General features: G+C 38.3%; 1 protein-coding gene across 4 annotated transcripts in view; it reads right to left on the bottom strand.

The window, feature by feature from the left end:
• Positions 1–216: 216 nt before the first annotated feature.
• LOC145246009 (uncharacterized) overlaps positions 217–22,608 on the bottom strand; it is a 747,004-nt gene continuing 724,612 nt past the window's right edge. For 3 of the 4 annotated variants that reach the window (XM_080107815.1, XM_080107818.1, XM_080107819.1), the window contains one exon: positions 363–833. In XM_080107815.1, coding sequence (XP_079963941.1) covers positions 735–833 — 99 coding nt within the window. In that variant the 3' untranslated portion in view covers positions 363–734. Of the gene's footprint in view, positions 834–22,608 lie in introns of all 4 variants that reach the window. The other variant, XM_080107817.1, reaches the window with a different exon arrangement.

Raw genomic sequence — 22,608 nt, 5'->3', positions numbered from 1 at the left:
CTACTTAAATTTTTTAATAAAATGGATTATTTTATGACAATTCAAAATTTGAAAACATTTAAACTGTCATTAAAAGTAATTTATGGCTGTAACATTCTTAGCAAATTCGTATATTAAAAGTTTTGAAAGCTGTTTATGTGCAATACTGTTATAAATAGAAAAGATTAAAATAACATTAAAACCTTAATAACAAAATTACTTAATGTTTTACAAAAATTTGGTTCCATTGATTATTTAATAACTAAATTATACCATAATAGTTAAATTTAAATATCGAAATCATATTAAAAATAATAATTTGGTTAAATAAAACAAATGGCATAGTAAAAAAAACAACAAAAAAAAAAAAACTGAAGTCAAAATGAAAGTAAAAAGACTCCTGGGAAAGGAGAAGGACGCTGGATGATTACTAGTTAATCAGAAGTAATTACTTTTTATCAATTGGGTCAAATGAATCAAGAGTCTTGTTGTTGAATAGAAATATTTGAGTTTGTTGACATTCACACTCATCCTGGGTTTCTGATGACAGTTTATTATTATTTGGAAAACAAAACAAATGAAATGCTTCATCTTTGGCTTCTTCTCTGTTTTCTGTTTCTTTCAAAAGTATTTGTAATGTTGCTGCTGCTGTAAGAAAAGCCATTATTTTCATATGGATGAAATTTGTTGTTGGCAATGAAATCAGCAACTTTTTATTCTGGAACTAAGGCAGTAAATGATTGTTGAAAACAACTTCATTCCTTCAGGTTTTTCAAAGCAGCTGTGAATCGCAGCATTTCAACTAACGACATATTCAGGTTCTTCTCCAAGCATTTGTAAAAAAAATCAGGAGCCTGTAAAAGATTAAGGAAAAATATTTTGCTATGAACATGGATTTTCAATAATTGTCAGATTTTCTGAGGAACATTTATCTATTATATAAAGCAAAATTGTAATTGGCTAAAAGTCAGAAACTACACAGGATATGCTTACAAACTTTACATTATTCGATAATTATCGAATTCAGTGTCATTTTAACCTTATCTTACATACGTGTAACAGGTGTTGCTTCAGAGTTTGTTACCAAATAATTGAATTTTTGTTTTTACTGAGTAAAATAAGTTGTTGGGACCCCAAACATTGCTCTGTAGATAAATTTAGGTGACTGAAATAGGAATTAGCCTAATCTTATGCAAACTATTTATTTTTTGTTGCTGTTTTTTACAAGGCAAAAAAAATTTTTTTTTTAATCACTCTTTTTCCTAAATTTGCCTCATGAAAGAATTTAACTCTATTCAGGTTCATCACATTCCAAAGGGAATAAACAAAATGCTTACAACATATTTTGATGGGTTCCATATATGCGGTTTATCACAAATGATTATACTGCAAGATGTATGAAACTCTAGATGCGAATTGCAATTGGATGTACAGTCATCAATACTTTTCATTATAACAGTGCACTCACTTCTCAAAGCAGTAGAGAGTGATGCAAAGCCTTAGTGGGAGGATGTCAAATGCCATTTGAGGGGTTCATGGACGATGCTACAATCTTTTTACTCAGTAAATTGGATGATCAGATGACTAAAATGACTTTCAAACTTAAGATGTACAGAAACCTCTCCCTTAGGAAGGGGAAAGTACATCAAGATATCTGCTTTGCAATATGTAGTCAGAAAATTCCTACCATCTCAGTAGAGCTTAGGTAAATGATAGGACACAAGTAGGTTAAAGTAACGATTAAAACAGTAGCATCTAAAAATGGTTGGGCACTGCAAGATATGATCTCTTCAAGACATCCTGGTTCTGTCATGAACACTCCTTGTATACAAAATCACTATGAACACAGCTGAAGCAGTGGAAGATCAGAAGGGATATGAGAAAATGGCTGGTTTTGCCTCCAAGATTGTCAAATGTCACCTTATATAACAAACATGCCAAACTAAAATTATTGCTTAGGTCTATTGCAGTGAAATTCAAAGCCCAAAATATCAAGTTCCAGATGATGCTGGATAATTCCAAATAAACGGTAGTAAAAGCAGCACAACTTAAAACAAAAATGAAGCAGAAAGTCTGAGATACTATAAATGATCGCTATAACCTTGGCTCTCAAAGTACTCATTGGGGCTGAGTATTAAAAAAATGGGTCACAATTTTGGTCAAAGATTGCAGGCACCTGATCATATAGGAAATAAGGAGGAAAGCAAAAGGCTTATAAAAGAAGTCAGACAGTCATAATAGGAACTGAGAAGCTACTCAAAGATCTTTTGTATGCAAGAACATTTATGGCTTAAGCTGAGCTTCATAATATACTCAACTTATGACGGCTTCCATCAATGATCAACCTCATCAAATGGAAGGATAATGCAACATGCCAAAACAGCCAATGAAACAGTGACATACACATTCACAAGGTCAGCTGTTTTTCCCAGATAACAATATTGGTATTGTTCTAAAAAAACAAAAAACATCGCATATTTGTTTTTCATCAATCAAAAGGAAGAGTTTATGCTATCATTGGAAATCCTCCCACTTAACTCGTATTCGTCATGTGCTATGGCACATGACGAATACGAGTTAAGTGGGAGGATCATTTCATCTTTGCTTTTACAAATTAGTTTAATAAAATAAAAATTCTTGCTTAAAAAATTATTAATTTTAACTGTCATTGTGTGGAAAACATTTTAAGAATTATCTTCTATACAAACATAAGAACTTACAATAGTAAATTATTTTGTGTATTCTTAGCTGAGGTAATATTTGATCTATTGATAAAGTCGATGTAGTCAGTAATAATAATACAACCATGGCCCAAATTATGGAGCACCTATAAAAAATTGAGATAATTTTAACCTAGGTATTTAAATGTTAAGAATCGTGCAGTGAACAATTGAGAGCAAATGTAAAATATTTAACAGATTCTTTCTTAGAACTGAACGCCTGTGGAACTCTCTTCCTTTTACCTACTTTCCAGCTGACTACAAGATGGCCGTCTTCAAGTCCAATGTAAACTAGTTCTTGATGAGCCGTTCCCCTTAAGTAATCCAATTTACCAAATTTACAATTCTAACAATTACTATGATATTGTCCTTTTAACCACTATACCCTCTTTAACCCTTATCCTCGAGTGTACACTGGGCCTTGATAAGTGATGATCCCCTTGTAAAAAAAAAAAAAAAAAAGATTGTAGTATTTTCCTTGCTTTAAAGCCCTTTTCAAGAGTTTTAGCTATTTCATCCTAAATTCATTCCAATATTTAAAATGATTGTTCAAGAGGTAACAATTAAAATTATGAACGATGTGAAACATGATTTTAGGAAAATGATATTTTCCTTTATTATAATAAAATAACAAAATAAACGAAAGGTTGCACACAAATTTTTACAACAATAACAAAACAAATGAAAAGGGGTTGTTAATAAAAGACACAGCTGTTTAGAATTACTACTATCAATGCTAAAAAAGTGATGGCTTGGTCAAAAACAGGACAAAAACAGGACGATGGAGTGAAGGTTACAAGGGAGAAGGAAGGTAGTCAAAATTTAGAACAGCCAGCAGGTGAGACTTCGAGTGACTATTCACTCTATTAACAAAAAAAATTAAATGACAATAAGATTCCTTTTTTGTTTTTCTTTTAAATGTTTGGTCAATAAGAAAATTTCAAAATTCTATTTACCACTGGTTTAGAAGACAATTTCTGCAAACTTTCCATGGGTTGAAGGGATGTATTTTCCTTTTTTTGTTTTGCATTCTTTCGGTTGGACTTATCCACAAATCAAAGACCAGAGTTACCTTATCGGTTTCGAACGGATAACTCACCTGTTTCCCTTTCCACATTTATTTATATGGCACCACAACCCATTCTAGGTTATTGCAGAACCCTCTTGGACCTTCTAGATCATTCTAAAATTTCTAGATCCTTCTAAAATTTCTATTACTATACTCTGACTTTTGAACTATTTTGTGAATTAAAAACTTTTGGGATTTGATTATTAGGACTGCCTAGAATACTTTAAAACACATTTAAAACTGTTTTATTGATTTTTATTATTATTTTATAGAAACAGATATCATAACAATTGTCATACTAAATTTCTTATTTTTTCAGGTAATATTTGATTCCAATTAGTGCTATAATATTTATAATCTATATAATTTAATTGAAAATACCTCCAAAAAAACAGCTTTCAGAGATTAAAAGAGCACACATTATTGCTTTATATGATGAGGGATAGTCTCAGATAGAAATTGCCATAAAGATGGAATGTTCCAGAAAGAGAATTCAAACAACGATTAAAAGGTACAAGGAAACAAAGTCTTTCAAAAGCAGAAAAGGACAAGGCTGTAAAAAGTCTACAACTGTCAGGAAAGACAAAAAAAGCATCCCTTGCAGATAGGATGGAAAGTTCTTCAGAGCTTGCTGCTGAACATAGGGATGATGCAACCAAAAACATATCAGCTCGAACAGTGAGAAGAAGGTTATTAGAAGTGGGATTAAAAGGATGCAAAGCAAGAAAGAAGCCATACTTGCCTTAGGCCAACATGAAAAAAAAAAAACGACTGAAATTTGTAAAAAATCATGAAAATTGGAAAAAATTGTTTGGTCTGATGAAAGAAATTTGAAGTAAATTAATTTATAAAAGCAAAAGAGAGGCATTTCATCTGGATTGTGTGGGTCCAACTGTCAAATTTGGAGGAGGAAGTGTAATGGTTTGGGACTATATGGCTCTTTCAGGTACTGGAATGTTGTACACATGTGAGGGCAGAATGAACGCCACAATTTATGCTAACATGCTGGACCAGGTTTATCAAACCTCTTTGACTAAAATATTTAATAATAACATTTCAAGTGATGTAATCTTCCAATAAGACAATGCCCATGCCATATGTCAAAAGTTTCAATAGGTTGGTTTGAGAAAAAGGGGTTACAGTGATGAAGTGACCTCCTCAATCCCCAGACGTAAATCCTATTGAAACTTTGTGGGCTCATCTTTTTTTTTTTTTTTACAAAGGAGTCATGGGCCGGAGACCACTCGAGCATAAGGATTCTTGCCTGTACAGTAATCAACGGGATAATATCATAGTAATTGTTAGTAATGGAGATTTTTGGACTTGAAGACATCCAAGTTGTAGTCAGGTGGGAAGCAGGCAAACAGAAGAGACTTACACAGGCATGCAGTTTTAAGAAAGAAGCTTTGTTCATAGAATCTACATTTTATTTAGGTACAGATAAAGAGTGGGGAAAATTATTGACAGTGGTTTCAGCTAGACAGGTGTTTTTCGTGAAAGATTAGTAAGGGGGTCCAGAGATTGGAGCTCAGACGAGCACTTGCCATGGAAATAACAATAAAACAAAGACAGGCTCGCAACATCTCTTCTGTGGGAGAGAGTTTGCAGGGAAGAGAAAAGAGCATCCCCCACTAAGCTACGAAGTCTATTTTTTACTCTGTCAAGGCAGGATAGGCTGTTTTTAGCAGCTCCTGCCCAGATGTGGCAGCACTACTCCATCCTTAGACGTACTTGGCTTTTATATAGATAGAAAATTGCATCAGCAGTGAGATATCTACTGGAGCAGTAGAAGGATCTCACCATTTTTCCAGCAACATTGGCAACAGATTTGATGTACGTGTTCCATTTCAGATCAGGAATAAAGATCAATCCCAGAAGCTTGTCAAACCGTAGAGCCTCCCCAAGACGAGATCCATCCATTCCAATTGATGCCAGATGGGAATCAGAGTGTTGATGATGTCTTCCCTCATTCTACCACGCGCTCAAGATCAAAGGAGAGAGAATCAGAGACAACTTTGTCATTTACGGCCTTTGATGTGTTGCCATAGATGGTAATGTCATCAGCATAGATGTCAACGAATGATTTAAGTATGTGTTTTGAGAGATCTTTGATGTAGATCAGGAAGAGAGTTGGACCCAGGATGGGCCCCTGATGGACTCCGGCATTAATACTGTGAGCTTCTGATTTCTGCTCATCAACCACTACTCTTATAAGCCTATCAGAGAGAAATGATTTAATAATTGAGAAAACATTTCCAGTTATATTGTAACTGGAAATTTTGTGAAGTAGGCCCTTATGCCATACCTTATCGAAGGCTTTTGATATGTCAAGAGCAATTGCCCTAGAAAGGAAACTGTAACGTGCATCCAGGAGATAAGCGCCCGCGTGTTTGCGTGTTGTGTGGGTACGTGGGAGAGACGGATGAGGGGAAAAAGACTTACCTCGAGACCAGCTCAGCGTTACCGACCAAAAATAGAAAAGAAGGACCAAGACATGCGACCTTTGTGAGGTGAAAAGGGTACTCTGCAACCCCATTCTTGAGTTTAGTCGGTGCCATTCCCTCGGTCCACTTCCAAGATGCAATCCAGGCCCTCTTGCGCGAGTCGTAGTCCACTGTAAAATCCGGCCGATCGATATGGAGCGCTGCACACACTGGGGCCTCTAAGAATCGCACCTTTCCATCCCGATGAATTGCGACTCCCCCCAGCGCCTTGATGGCATCGTATCCGAGCAACAGGTCAAACCCCAGGAGATTTCCTTGGGTCACAAGCACATTGATCTTAGTGGCTGCACCGGTGTCCGTGTAGATCTTGACAGTTCCAGCTCCACAGCATGTCTGGGTCTCGCCTCCTATCGTGGTGACTTTGATCTTCCTCTTAGTCCAACTTGGACACAGCCTGGTGCTCACTATAGTATGCGAACAGCCTGAGGACAAGCTTGGGCCTCCGAAGGGTCTAATACCCTTGATGGCAGTAGTCCAGCATAACAAGTCGAAAGTACGGCCCGTGCTGGACTATAGGGAGCTTAACAAGCATATTGAAGCCTACACTGCCGATGCTGACGTATGCGCCAGTAAGTTGAGGGAATGGCGTCAGAAAGGCACTAATGTCTCAATATTGGATTTACGAAAAGCCTATTTACAGGTGCGAGTTGATGAGACGTTGTGGCCGTTCCAGACAGTTTGGTTCCAGGGGCAGAGGTACTGCCTTACACGCCTTGGCTTCGGCCTAAATGTGGCACCACAGATCATGAAGACTATTGTCAACACAGTATTGTCCCAAGAAAAGCCCATGAGGGACTCAACGTCAGCTTACATTGATGATGTATACGTCAATGAAGATGTACAGTCTGCGTCGTGTGTCAAAGAAAAGTTGGCTCAGTTTGGTCTGGAATGCAAGAATCCCGAACGTTTAAGGGAAGGAGCACGTGTATTGGGATTGGATGTTTATGAAGAGGATGGCACCCTACAATGGAGGCGTGGCAGTGAAATTCCAAGCATCCCCAACCTCGTTACAAGGCGGACCGTTTTTTCTTGGTGTGGAAAACTTGTTGGTCACTTACCGGTCTGTGGCTGGCTCCGCGCAGCTGTTGGTGTGATTAAACGCAGAGCAAATTTAACAACCACGGGTTGGGATGACATATCCGATGATGTCCTACTAACTCTGATGATTAAAGAGACACTGGAGAGAGTGAACAAGAAGGACCCTGCCTGTGGGCGGTGGTGTGTTAACGGAGACAACGTAGGTGTGTGGGTTGATGCCAGTTCTTTGGCGTTGGGAGTATCGTTGGAGCAAGGAGGAAACGTGTTCGAGGATGCGTGTTGGCTGCGGCCCGTAACAGATTCTCAGCATATCAACCTGGCAGAGCTGGACGCTGTTGTAAAGGGGGTAAATCTGGCCCTGCAGTGGCAATCTAAGAAGTTGACCTTGTACACAGATTCTCTCTGTGTCTACCACTGGGTGTCTGACACACTTTCAGGACGGACACGAATCCGTACCAAGGCAGCGAGCGAAATGTTAATACGGAGAAGGCTAGACACGCTAAAAAACCTGGTATCTGAGTATGGGCTATCACTGAGCGTCACTCTGGTGCCATCACATTGTAATCGTGCTGACCAACTGACCCGTGTACCTCACAAATGGTATGAAGCCGCGAAGATGGGAATGAAGATTACTGCTCGATCTTGTGCAGTTGCAATCGACCCATGTCAAATACAAAAAATTCATGCACAGAGCGGACATCCGGGTATCAAGAGGACCCTTTATTTTGTGAGGCGTGCATACCCAGCAGTGACCAAGATGGATGTCAGACAGATCGTCAGAAATTGTGAGGCTTGCCAGTCTATTGATCCTGCACCAGAGCGATGGCAGAAGGGTCGCTTGGAAGTTGAGAGTGTGTGGCAGCGGCTGGCCATGGATATTACCCATTACAGTGGCAAGCCCTTTCTAACTCTCATTGATTGCGGGCCTACGAGATTTGCGGTGTGGCGGCAGATGACCAGACAGGATTCAGCAAATGTTGTTCGCCACCTATCATCCATTTTTTTTGAGCGAGGTGCGCCGGAAGAGCTCCTGACTGACAATGATGCAGCGTTTTGTAGCCAGCAAGTCCGGCAGTTGTTAGATGAGTGGGGCGTCCGTCTACGGTTGCGATGTGCGCATGTGCCATCAGGAAATGGCATTGCTGAAAGAAGCCATCGCAGCATCAAGAGAATTGCTGCCAGGAAGCGATGTACTATTGCGGAAGCAACATATTGGTACAACATTACGCCAAAGGACGGGACGTCCCCTTCAACCGCACCTGCGAATGCTATTTACACGTACCGAGTCGGAGTGAAGGGAATCAACACTACGCAGCCAACCGACAAGGGAACATATAACAGATATGAAGTGGGAGATCCAGTGTGGGTGCGGCCTCCAGGAAATCGGTGCACCGACAAGTTTAAGCGAGGACACATATCTGGAGTGATTAGCCAGCAGTCTGTTTTGGTCGATGGAACCCCACGACATGTGCGAGATCTTCGCCCAGCTACCGAGGTGCGTCATACAACTACAGAAGAAAGCAGTGAAGCGTCTAGCGATGAGCTGCCGATGCACGGATTCAGTGAGCCCCTTCCAGAGACTGATAGCGATACTTCATCTGATGAGGCGGAACCAGATCCAGAGCCCGAATCTGAAACAGTGAATGTACCTCTTCGCAGAAGCACACGCACTAAAAGGCCACCCCCCCAGTGCTCTCTATGTGATCATCAGATCAGGGGGGAGTGTAACGTGCATCCAGGAGATAAGCGCCCGCGTGTTTGCGTGTTGTGTGGGTACGTGGGAGAGACGGATGAGGGGAAAAAGACTTACCTCAAGACCAGCTCAGCGTTACCGACCAAAAATAGAAAAGAAGGACCAAGATGGCGACCGCCGTCTTTTGTAAAGTATGATATTTTGACAAAGGTTGACAAAGTCACACAAATTCTCGGAATATGCAAATTTAGCCGGCCTAGAACGACGATAAAAGCGGGTGAGGGGAAAGACGTGAGGGAGGGACGATTGAGTTGGCTGGGGAATCGTGTGGCTGTTGCTTCTTGTGCCGTGTTGAGGATATCTTACCGTGTTAAAGAGAGAGTCGGGCGCCATCTTGAATTTTTCCTTACATTTTTTTCTTACAGAAACCTTTGTCGAGAGATTCACTAATCCTATGAGATACATCTGCTGTAGATCTAGCAGAACAGAAACCATATTACATGTCACTAAGAAGGTTATTTCTGCTGAGGTGGTTGACTACTTCTCTAATTGATATGGATTCCAGCAACTTACTCATAACATACAGGAGACTTATTAATCTGTACACAGAGGACCTATCACCTGAATTCTTAAATACAGGGCATACTGATGAGGTTTTCCAGAGTGTTGGGAAGCAATTCTCCTTAAGACAATGCTTAAACAGCTTTGTAAGTATGGGGGCAAGTTCTGGTTGAAGCTTTTTTTTAACACTATAATTGGAATGCGGTCAGGGCCAGTTGCTTTAATCAAGCTAATCAAAAACCTTCATGGCGATCTTGGGGGTCAGATTTAGATGTTAAGTTAGAGTATCCTTTAACTCATTTAGGGAAATGGTCGGCCCAATGCCAGTTTCGCTTAGGAACAATATGGCAGGCTTTGTCTCCTGCAATTGGGTTTCAACCTTCGGAAGGTTTGAGCGTAGACCCCTGATGTTAGAGAAGGAGACATGGTAGTAGGGGTCTACATTGGAGGATGGGGTTCTAGGTTTATTCATGTATTTTTTCTGGTGATATTTCATGATGAGATTTTGGGATTTGTGGAACAGGTTGACAGACTTGGTTAGAGCAGGATAGAGAGGGGAAAATAAGAGAGAAAAAGACAGGAAATTTTTGTTTTTTTTAAATTTAATTTATTTTTGTAGCACATGATAAAGCCATAACAATTACCCAATAATATGGCATCAAGAGGCCCCACCAGAAACTACTGCATGGTCCAGAATCCATTCACCAAATGGCAATACAGCAGCCCCAGTACTTCACACGTATTGATAGGACAGCCTCCCTAGTGGTTAATCCAAGGTTCAGCTCCCTGACTATGAGGTGGATAATGTCAGATCAGATGAAACGTTTACTTCCAGCACTCTTACTTGTGACATGGCCACAAGGATAGACATAGAAACAGAAAATTTCCGACATCTCAGGCTACTGTTCATGCAAGTACTGCCGACCTAGAAAGCAGCTTTTTCTTCACCCTTTTTCAGAAAAATCACTCATTGAAAATGAGGACTGGTGGACAAATAAGGAGAAGCGAGAGTTACTGGAACTGCCAATAACGCATCCACAGTGCATTATCTACTCTCCATTTAAAAAAATAAAAAGATTAAGAAAAAAAAATTAGGTACGTGGGACTTAATATCTACTTAATATAAGTCCGTTGCTCCATTTCCAATTTAGGATGATATTTGAAAATAGTCTCCCCTCCCATATTAACATGTGGATTTGTAATGTGATACACTTAAGGGATTATGTATCAGATATGAATAATAAAAACACTTTACCCTCACTATAAGTTGACATTTCTTCCTTGTATGTTGCTGGGACAAGAAGAACTAACCTTGAAATGGCTTCATTCACATCATTTAAACTCGTAAATCGTTCTATATCAACGAGTTCTAAGACTTATATAGGTAAAAGCAAGAGGAGCAGGTGGGGGTAGCTAATCCCAGCATGCATTCTGTTTTTTTGTTTTTGTTTACGTTTCCAGAAGTTTCTGAATGATGTTTATACTTAAGGAATTACATACAGATACAATAATACTGAAAGAAAAACATTAAATAATAATAATAATAATTATAATAATAATTATTATTATTATAATAAAAATAATAGTAATAATAATAAAAACACTTAACCCTCACTATAAGTCTGCGTTTCCTCCTTGTATATTGCTGGCACAAGGGGAAAAAGTGCAAAATGTTCATTAGAAAAAGAATTAGAGACCAAACTTCATGAAGAGCGACAGAGAATAGATCCCACCACCTGCAACAACTTAGTCAATAGTATGCAAAAATAAATAAAAGCTTTTATAAAGGTAAAAGGGGGACATACCAAATATTGATTGTTGTTAGAATAGATTTTTTAATGTTTATTCCACTATTCTTAACTGTTAAATATATATGTTTGAATCATAATTTCGATTTTTCATTGGTGTTCCATCATTTTGGCCAAGGCTATATATAGATCTAATTGATTAAACAGATCTTAATCTTAAATCGCTATGTCATTTACATACACTCATGATTTTAATATGCATATGCTTGAGTAAGGAAGAAAAATAAGCTGACGACAATGTTAGCTAGGCATATGACACTAATTGTACACAATATTTTTCCATGACTACATAGCTATTCAGTATTTAGAAGATTATTTTGATCTTGTCAACTGGGTTGTAAACAATTGTTTTTATACTTCAGACATAAAATTTAATGAATGTTTTAAATTTAATATGGCTCATAGTTCTATTTTTTTCCTCAATTTCCCTAAGTAATGCTGGGGCACAAATTCACCTAGTGGTAAAGATAAAATATCGTAATATTTATACACTTGGGCTCACCAGAAATTAAATTAGTGCATGGAGGAGGGTAAAAAACAAAAATATGCTTTTTATGCTTACTGATAATTGTTGCCAAAACAACACTGAAATTAAGCCAGTCATTCATTCTTTTTTTCTGCTTTGTTTCTTCTTTTATAAATCAGTTGCCAGAGAAAGAGAATAAGAGAGAGGTAATCATAACTCTTAGCTGATCGAAGCCACCATTCACCCATTTACCACATCTGGACTAGTGCATCTACCACAAGCCTGTTGGAGTCCAAAAAAGAGTTTTCAATCTAATAGGTCCCACTTTGTCAACTAAGCTCCCATCAACACAATGTTGCATCTCTGTGCCTGTTTTACAAATATTTTAATGGAATGTGCTCTGACGAACTAGTTGCACTTGTGCCCCCTCGACCTCGACAAACACACTTAAAAATCTCACCCCATTCACTGTTGAGATCCCTAAATGCCAGAAAGCTTGCTATTCTAATAGTTTCTTCCCTCAAATAGCTAAACTTTGAAATTCCATTTCTGCTACCTGATCCCTAGCTGAAGTTTAAATGTAAACCTACATCTTGTTAATATTTCCTGGTCATGGTCCCAAGAGGCGATATACCTTGTTAGAGGTGAACCTGAGTAAAAAAAAAAAAAAACAAAAAAAAAAACTCTTTCATCAGTCAGATGTACCAAACATCCATATTTATAACTTGCAAATTATAAAAATTAAAAATATAGAGAGAGAAATAGAGAGGGAGAGAGACATTTGGAGCGAGAGATAGAGAAATTTTTTTTTTTTTTGTTATTCAAGCTCCCATGCAATGGCAGATAGCCCTACTAGTACTTAATAAATTCAAACAAATAACTATAGAATTACTGATAAATGTTGCTTTGAGATTTTGAAACTGTAACATCTTTCATAAGTGAAAGCTAATACAACTAGACTATCTCAATTAAACTCTGCAACATGTTCGTGAATAACAAAATCTAAGCTGTTTGAGTCATATAATCATACTTAACTTGCCATACATAAAATGATGCACCCAGTCACCACCATCGAGAGAGACAAGAAGGCCTGTTAATCACGCTTAGTAGGCAATAGATCAGACTGTAGGGAAACGTGCAACTTACCTAATTAGCACGAAGGAATACCCGACAAAGACGGATACTGCCCCCTTGCCCTGATTGTGAAACGCCGCATAGGGAACCACAAGAGGGGATAATGGAACTGACTGGTGGCAATAACGGTGGTAATGAGGAAGATGGCAATGAGAAAGTGCTTCCCCAGATTCTTCGAAGAAGTACCCGACAAAGACGACTGCCCCCCTGCCCTGTGTGTGATCATGAGATCAGGGGGGAGTGTAGGGAAACGTGCGACTACCTAATTAGCACGTGTGCATAATTCAACGGGTCGGTCATGGAATGAAATGAATGAAGAAGAAAAAAAAATGGCTGCCTTATCTCTTTATATGCCTGCAATGTGACCACCCGATATGCAAATGAGATGCTCCTGGTTGGAGATAAAAGAGGGTTGATTTTTTAGAGGGATGTTCAGTTTGAAGTTGGATTTTGAAGAAATAAGTTGAATTAGCAGAAGTACGTTGGGAGTTGAGAGAAGGTGCGTTACGTGTTTGGAAGTTGGAAGTTTGGACAACAGTGTTAATCTTACCCAGGAAATTATTGGTGTGACGGGCGGAAGAAATAACACTCAAGTTATTGAATTATTCCTGTAGAGATCACCTTTCTGGTTGACATGAAACAAGCACCTATCGTGGTTTATCAGAAAACCGCTTTCCACTCAAACAAAAACACGCAATGACGGAGCTTTCGCAGAGTCAGCTTGTCTCTGTTTTATCGTTATTTTCATGGCAAGTGCTCCTCCAATCTATAGTCCCCCCTCGCCAAACATTCACGAGAAATACTCTTTTGGATGAAAACACTATCAATAATTTCCCTCACTCTTTATCTATGCTTAAACCTAAACGTAGATTACATGAACAAAGCTTCTGTCTTAGAACTGCACACCCGTGGAACTCTCTTCCATTTACCTGCTTTCCAACTGACTACAATATGGCCATCTTCAAGTCCAATGTAAACAAGTTCTTGATAAGCCGTTCCCCTTAAGTAATCCAATTTACACTTCTAATGATTACTATGATATTGTCCTTTTAACCACTGTACACGCTTTAACCCTTATCCTCGAGTGGCCTCTGAGCCTTGATAAGTGGTGGTTCCCTTGTAAAAAAAGTCACGTGATAAGCATGTGCGCTGCAAGTACGTCACGTACATCAATGTGTGTGGGCATACATGAGGGGTTCGTTTTGTCGATTTTTTTTAACCGCAAGGGGAAAAACTTAAAATTTGATCTTAAAATAATTAATAACGACAGACTTTTGATTTCGAACGGAATCGAACATAAACACAATCAATGTACATCTGAAACTCTTTTGATTGTGACAGGCTCGATAAGGAATTAATTCTAATCATTTGTTTGTTTATTAAGAGCGATATCTGTTGTACCAACCCTTTTTCATCAAGACGGCGCTTCTCTAAACTACTTGTATTGTGCTAAATTTTTGTTCATTTTCCCTTTTGTATTTTTCTTTTTCTAGTGAATAAAAATTTAATATCCTTAAAAGTACTTGTATTCAACAACTACTACCTGCCTTCTGAGACTTACCAGTCCTGTGCCTCCCGCAATTCCAGTGCCTGTCGACGTCAGGCTATCCCTTCCAGTGCCTGTCGACGACGGCCAGAGCCTGCCTGACCCGAAGGCAACAGTGTCAACTGACATCCAGCTACCCATACAAGTGTCCGCTGACGATCAGCTACCGTACTAGTGCCTACAGACGTCCAGTTTACCCATTCCAGAGGCTGATCTTGCCTCAGTCGAACTGATCACGATTTCCAAACCTTACAAATTATCACTTTCATTTATTTACTTAGTAAATAAAAGACAATATCCGTCGACTTTAAACAAATTCCAGTGTATGTTACTCTTCTTTTGCTGTTATCTTTTTGCCTGTGTTTCTACCTTGTAGTTGTACAGTCGATTGGTGCACCGGCACCTTCATACCGCCTTCTGACCGGCTGCAACAACACACCCATTTATCAATTAAAATCGTATTTAATTAAAACTATATTTAAGAAATTTCATGACATTTGATAACATTTTCACTATAAATCAAAGAAACAATCATTTTTATTGACAATACAGCAAATACGTTAAATTAATTTTCTTTAAATTGTTTATTTTTACATGAGGGTAAAAAATTTTTTCCACAGTTTGTCTATCGGAGAAAGTTGAACATTTTGTGTTATTTTTTTAGTTTTTAAAAATATAAAACATAATTTTTACCGGAGAATTCAAAAAAAAAAAAATAATTAAAAATTTGGTTCTCCTGGTCCTTTTATTTCACAATTTTTCGTCTGCGAAAATTTTAATCACGTAATTATGGTGTAACATAAATATATATAAAAAAAAAAAAAAAAAAAAATAATAATAATAATAATAATAATAATAGAATAAAATAAACCATTCATTCAAGTGCCGCTTACGGTATTACAAACCACTTTAGTGGCACTTATGCATTTATGTTACCGGGCTGGTGGGTGTTTTGTAACTATTCTGTACATTCACCCGGTAATTCATTTATGGTACTGCAGCAGCAGCAGTGCTGCAGCAGTCCAGCAGCATGCCCAAAAGTACGCCAGTGTGGCAAATTTCATTCCGTCATAAAAACAACTTTCTACAGACAAAACAACAACAACAACAGCAACAAAAACTTATTTTTACAATTTATCTAGTAAATAAACATAAAATTATATATAAATAACCACGTTTATTATTTTTAAAATTCAACAACGGAGCTGAAGTCGATGTTTTCAATTGTAAAATAAAACTAATTTTTTTCATAAATCTCTGTGTGGCGTACCGACCGCTGCATTATTTTTTCTAAAGAATAAAAACAAATAAAATTAATTGTTACAACGATCTTTATACATTTATCCAGCGAATAAACATAAAAATATATATGAAAAACACGTTTGAGATAAAAAAAAAAAAAGAAAAAAAAGCCAACTTTACATTCTCACAATGATTGATCACTTCACTCGTTGGCTAAGATTGTAAATGCTGGTTGACAAAGCTGGAAGATTGCATATTAATAAAAAAAATTGTATAAAAAAAAGAAAGAAAAATATTCGGTATATATATTATTTTAATTGGAATTCATTATTGAGATGAGTATTATTTATATTAATTTATTTTATTGCGGACTATTATTCTCATCTTTATTAGTTGTTGTTTCACGATGTTTTGGTCAACTATTCCTCTGGTCTCGTGGTGAGACGACAACAACTACGGATGACAGTGATTGCTGAGAATATAGTTAGGAGATTCGAAGTTCCTGTCCGTCGCGGTTACCATCTGATGAAGGCCAGAGGAATAGTTGGCGGAAACGTGAGACAACAACTAATAAAGATGAGAATAATAGTCGACAATAAATAAATTAATAAAAATATTCAGGTGATGAAACTTAAAGATAACCATAAATATGAAATACCCTGGTCAAATAAATAAATATTGAAATACCCTGGTAAAAAAAAATCATCGATGTACATCAAACTTAACCACCGAACCGGAACTCGAAAACAAAATGAAACAAAATTTATTTTTATTATTACCAGAAAAAAATGTATTTCCCCAGTTATTATTTTAGTAAGAACGAATTATTATTTCATTATCTTTCTCACTGAAATGTTTTGTTATCTTTCTTATTAAAACGAAAGTAAATATCCTTTTCGTAATAGACCAGCCATCCATCAAAAATCACTTCGGTTCAAATTCTGTAGAAGTTATCAACATTTTAAAGTGCTTGACAAGTATTGCTTGTTGAGGTGGAATTTGACAATAGAATACTACATTTTCGACCGATTTTCTTTTCGTTCTAACTCCACAGACTTGACACTACTTTTGTTAATTAGAATTTTATGAAATATAAACAGAATAAAAAACATTTTATGAGAAAAGGCAAAATACAATAAAAAACAATAAATGCAATGTAAGTAACCTATTTATATAAAATAAAATCTTGACAGAAGCGTCTGAGTGTATATCTTGGCTAAAGGTCAGAAACTACACAAGATACGATTACAAAAGATGTATGAGATAAAGTGTAAATTCGACCTAGTTATGGAAATATGTTAAATAATATGCAAAATAAAATAATATTTATTTTCTTGGGAACAACACTATGGACCAAAATTTAGAAACTGAGCACCCCTTTTCAAATCTCTAAATATAGAATTTTTTCTTTAAAGTTCCAAAGGAATGAATAGTTCCAAGTGAAGTAGTAACACTGGGGCTGCTGTATTGCCATTTAGTGAATGGATTCTGAACCATGCAGTAGCTTTTGGTAGGGTTTCTTGATGCCATATTAGTGGGTAATTATTACGGTTTTACCTGATCATGTGCTACAAAAATATATTTCTTTGTTTCTTTTGCTCTCTTACTTTCCCTCTCTGCCCTACTCTAAGCAAGTCTGTCGACCTATTCCACAAATCTCAAAACTCCATCATGAAAAGTTTCCAGAAAAAACACACGATTAAACCCAGATTTTTAACTTCCAACATAGACCCCCACTACCATGTCTCCTTCTCCAACATCAGGGGTCCACGTTCCAACTTTTCAGAGATTGAAACCAATTTACAGGAGACTAAACCAGACCTATTATTCCTAAATGAAACTGGTGTTGGACCGACTATTTCCCTAAAAGAGTTTGGAATTAAAGGATACTCTAACTTAACATTCAAATCTGACCCCCAAGATCGCTATGGGCATGGAATATGTGCCTACATTAAAGATGGCTTTCCATGTCGTAGGAACATCTCGAGAGAAGATCCCAAATTACCCTATATGTCCTTCTGGATTGCACTTGCTCACATGATTGCGTTTATATTTTCCCTCTATCACCTCCACAACAGCGCAGTTACTATGTTTAAGAGCATATCAGAGAAAATTGACCACATCCTATCTGCTCATCCTTTGGCTAACCGTCACGTCTGTGAAAACTTCAATATTCACAATGTGGAATGGTTAACCCACTCAAACAAAACAGATGATGAGAGGAGGTTATGTCACGATTTTTTCATTGCTTATAACCTCACTCAGATTGTTCGTGAACCCACCCGTGTGCCCGATACTGATGGTCAGTATGCAAGTCTTCTAGATCTTTTCCTCACAACTTGCCCTGAGCTGTGTTCATCTTCTGTTCTGTCTCCACTGGGATCATCCGACCACTCTGTTGTATCAGTTAAAATACTCTATAGCTGACTGGGATAGCTTCATTCATTTATATCAGATCTACCTTTGCATTCCATTTTTAAGAAGGATGTGTCCTCTCTGTTTTTTTTTAAGAAGGATTTTTTTTTGTTTTTACACAGTGGTCACCACTTATCAAGGCCCGGAAGCCACTCAGGGATAAGGGTTATTGCAAGTACATAACGTTAGTGTGGAGATTTGATGAAGTGTTTACTTAAGAGGGCGGTTCATTAGGAATTTGTAACGTTGGATTTGAACACATCCAAGTTGTAGTTAGGTGGGAAGCAGGCAGACAGAACAGAGTTCCACAGGCGTGCAGTTCTAAGAAAGAAGCTTTGTTCATGGAATCCGCGTTTTGATTTAGGCACAGATAAAGAGTGGGGGAAATTTTTCACAATTTTTCAGCTAGACGGATGTTTTTCGTGAAAGATTGGCGAGGGGGGACCAGAGATTGGAGTTCAGACGAGCACCTGCCATGGAAATAACGATAAAACAAGGATAGGCTCGCAACGTCTCTTCTGTGGGAGAGAGGTTGCAGGGTAGAGAAAAGGGCATCCCCTACTAAGCCACAAAGTCTATTTTGTACTCTGTCAAGGCATGATAGGCTTTTTTTTAGCAGCTCCTGCCCAGATATGGCAACAGTATTCCATCCTTGGACGTACTTGGCTTTTATATAGATAGAGAATTACATCAGCAGCGAGATATCTTCTGGAGCAGTAGAAGGATCCCACCATCTTTCCAGCGACCTTGGCAACAGACTTAATGTACGTGTTCCATTTCAGATCAGGAGTAAAGGTCAAACCCAGAAGCTTGTCAAAACACAGGGCCTCTCCCAGACGAGAGCCATCCATCCCAATTGATGCCAGATGGGGATCAGAGCGTTGATGATGATAGGAGTTTGGTTTTAGATGCATTAAAGGTAACCAGCCACGTCTTCCCCCACTGAACCACGCGCTCGAGATCAGAGGAGAGAGGACTTTGTCTTTGATGTGTTGCCGTAGATGGTCATGTCATCAGCATAGATGTCAACGAATGATTTAAGTATGTGTTTAGGGAGGTCATTGATGTAGATCAGGAAGAGAGTTGGGCCCAGGATTGACCCCTGAGGGACTCCAGCATTAATACTGCAGGCCTCTGATTTTTGTCCATCGACCACTACTCTTATGAGCCTATCGGAGAGAAATGATTTAATGATAGAGAAAATATTTTCAGTTATACCGTAGCTGGAAATCTTGTGAAGTAGACCCTTATGCCATACCTTGTCGAAGGCTTTTGATATGTCAAGAGCAATTGCCCTAGAAAGGAAGCCTTTGTCAAGAGATTCACTAATCCTGTGAGATATAACCGTTAGCACATCTGCGGTAGATCTTGCAGAGCGGAAACCATATTGTGTGTCACTAAGAAGGTTGTTTCTGCTGGGGTGGTTGACTATTTCTCTATTTAATATGGATTCCAGCAACTTACTCATAACACACAGGAGACTTATTGGAGATGACTTATCACCTGAATTCTTAAATACAGGGCAAACTGATGAGGTCTTCCAGGGAGTCGGAAAGCACTTCTCCTTAAGGCAGCGCTTAAACAGTTTCATAAGTATGGGAGCAAGTTCTGGTTGGAGCTTTTTTAACACTATAATTAGGATGCCGTCAGGGCCAGTTGCTTTACTGGCATCAAGGTTCTTGATTAGCTTGGCGACCTCATGCACGGATATTTGTATGTTACCTAGCATGTTCTGTGTTATAGGAGGAAATATGGGGAGTTGATGGCCTTCGTCGCATAGGGTAGAATTAGCTGCAAAGTTCTTTGCAAATAGTTTGGCCTTGTCTGATGCTGACGAGATGACCTCTGGTCCATTGAAAATGGTTGGGATAGAACGCTCACTTCTGTTCAGGATCCTATTTGTTATTTGCTAAAACTGGTGGGAACCAAGCCGCTGATCAGCTACCTTGGATTTAACAGACTGGGTATATAGCTATCTTGCATTTTTTATTACTCTTTTACAGTGGTTGCTGGCAGTCCTGAAAGCAGCTTTAGTCTCAGTGCATCTATTACGTTGGTAGCTATGGAAAAAGTGATTTCTGTGTGTGATAGCAGCAGCACATTCTGGGGAGAACCATGGCTGGCTGTTAGGTTTTTGTTGGAATTTTTTAGATGGTATGAATTGGTCTATGCCTACAATTAACCATTCGGTCAGATCTGATATTATAGAGGACACTTCCTTTTTAAACATGGAGTGCAGAGGTTAATCAGATATGAATGTATGGAAGCTATCCCAGTCAGTCATAGAGTATCGGTATACAGTATGGTGGAGGGGTACGTCTGGGGACTTATTACATTTCGTTTTTATCTTATAACTGATATGACGGAGTAGTCGGAGGATCCTAGAAGAGAATGAACGGAACATGAACATAGCTCAGGAGAAGTTGAGAGAAAAGGTCTAGGAGGCTTGCATATTGACCGGGTGTATCAGGCACACGGGTGGGTTCGCGAACAATCTGAGTGAGGTCATAAGCAATGGCAAAATCATGACAAAACCTCGCCTCATCGTCTGTCTTATTTGAATGGGTCAGCCATTCCACGTTATGGACGTTGAAGTCACCACAGATGTGGATGTCAGCCGAAGGATGTGCAGACAGGATGTGGTCTATTTTCTCAGATATGCTCTTAAAGATAGTAACTCCACTGTTGTGGGGCCTATAGAGGGCAAATATAAATGCAGTGGTGTTAGCAAGTGCAACGCGGAAGCACATATAGGGTAAATTAGGATCTTCTCTAGAGATATCCCTGCCACACGGGAAGCCATCTTTAATGTAGGCACATATTCCATGCCCATGGCGATCTTGGGGCTCAGATTTAGCTGTTAAGTTAGAGTATCTGTTAATTATGAACTCATCTAGGAAAGTGGTCGGCCCTATTCCAGTTTCGCTTAGAAATAATATGTTCGGTTTCGTCTCCTGTAATTGGGTTTCAACCTCTGGAAGGTTGGAACGTAGACCCCTGATGTTGGAGAAGGAGACCTGCTAGTAGGGGTCTACGTTGGAAGATGGGGTTCTAGGTTTATTCGAGTTTTTTTTCTGGAGATATTTCATGTTGAGGTTTTGGGATTTGTGGAACAGGTCGGCATACTTGGTTAGAGCAGTACAGAGAGGGAAAGTAAGAGAGAAAAAGACAGGAATTTTTTTTTTTGTAGCACACGAAAAGGTAAAGCCGTAACAATTACCCACTAATATGGCATCGAGAGGCCCCACCAGAGACTACTGCATGGTCCAGATCCACTCACCAAATGGCAATACAGCAGTCCCAGTACTTTGCGCCTGCTGATAGGACAGCCTCCTCAGTGGTTAATCCAAGGTTCGGGTCCCTGACTATCAGGCGGATAACGTCAGCCCAGACAAAATGTTTACCTCCAGCACCCTTACTAGTGACATGGCCACAAGGACAGACATAGAGACAGAGAAATTTCCGACATCTCAGACTTCTGTTCACCAAGTACTACCGACCTTTAAGCAGCTTTTTCTTCACCCTTTGTCAGAAAAATCACTCATTGAATGAGGACTGAGGGACAAAAAAGGAGAAGCGAGAGTTACTGGAGCTGCCGATAACAGATCCACTGTATTATCTACTCTCCATTTAAAAAAAAAAAAAAAAGGGGGAGGAGGGAAATGTGTACAAGTGACTTATTTATATCTAAGTAGTAAAGTCCGGTGCTAAGTTATCAATTCAGGACACTTTTGATGATAATCTCCCCTCCCATATTAATGGGTGGAAGTTTGTCGTTATCTATCTCTCTCGAGTTTGAATCATTGAAGCTTCACCTTATAATTAAAATTCAATAATTAACTTTTATCAATTTGTAAAGTCGGCTTAATATTGATTTACATTCGAGTTTAGATAATTATTCAAGGTTTTAATTTAGGAGGTTCGTTTTCATAGGTGAGTTTTTCTTTGCTAATGTCACTGTATTATATTTCGAATATAATTGAAAATAAGACTAACTATATTAGATGGTTTGATTGGCTAGCCAGGAAGCAAGCATTTTCAATATAGGCAAGCTTGCAGTAATAGTATATATTAAGTATATTACTTAAATAAAGTCCTAACTCTATCTACTCTAATAGAGAAATAATTCCCGGCATTTTTTTTTTTTTTTTTATCGCTAGTTTACTGTGTAGCATGGCTAAACTGTTTTGTCTGTTTCAATAGTCGCGAAGGGGGGCGACGAATAAGACAGGAAAGTAGAGACAAATAAATACATATACATAAATATAACAAGAAAAACAAGTTTAAACAAGGTAACATGAAAAACATTTAGGATGAATTTTAAAAATACTTAACGTCTGTTTGCATAATGATCCGCCGTCTATTGCCAACTGGCATATTGTCGTGTCTTTCTAGAGCGTAAGAAGATTTCTATTTCCGGATAAATTGTGCAC

Source organism: Euprymna scolopes, chromosome 23 (genome assembly GCF_053919585.1).
Source record: "Euprymna scolopes isolate OS-2025 chromosome 23, ASM5391958v1, whole genome shotgun sequence".
Lineage (NCBI taxonomy): Eukaryota > Metazoa > Mollusca > Cephalopoda > Sepiida > Sepiolidae > Euprymna > Euprymna scolopes.
The sequence above is the reverse complement of the archived record's forward strand: the minus strand, read 5'-3'. Positions and strand labels throughout refer to the sequence as shown.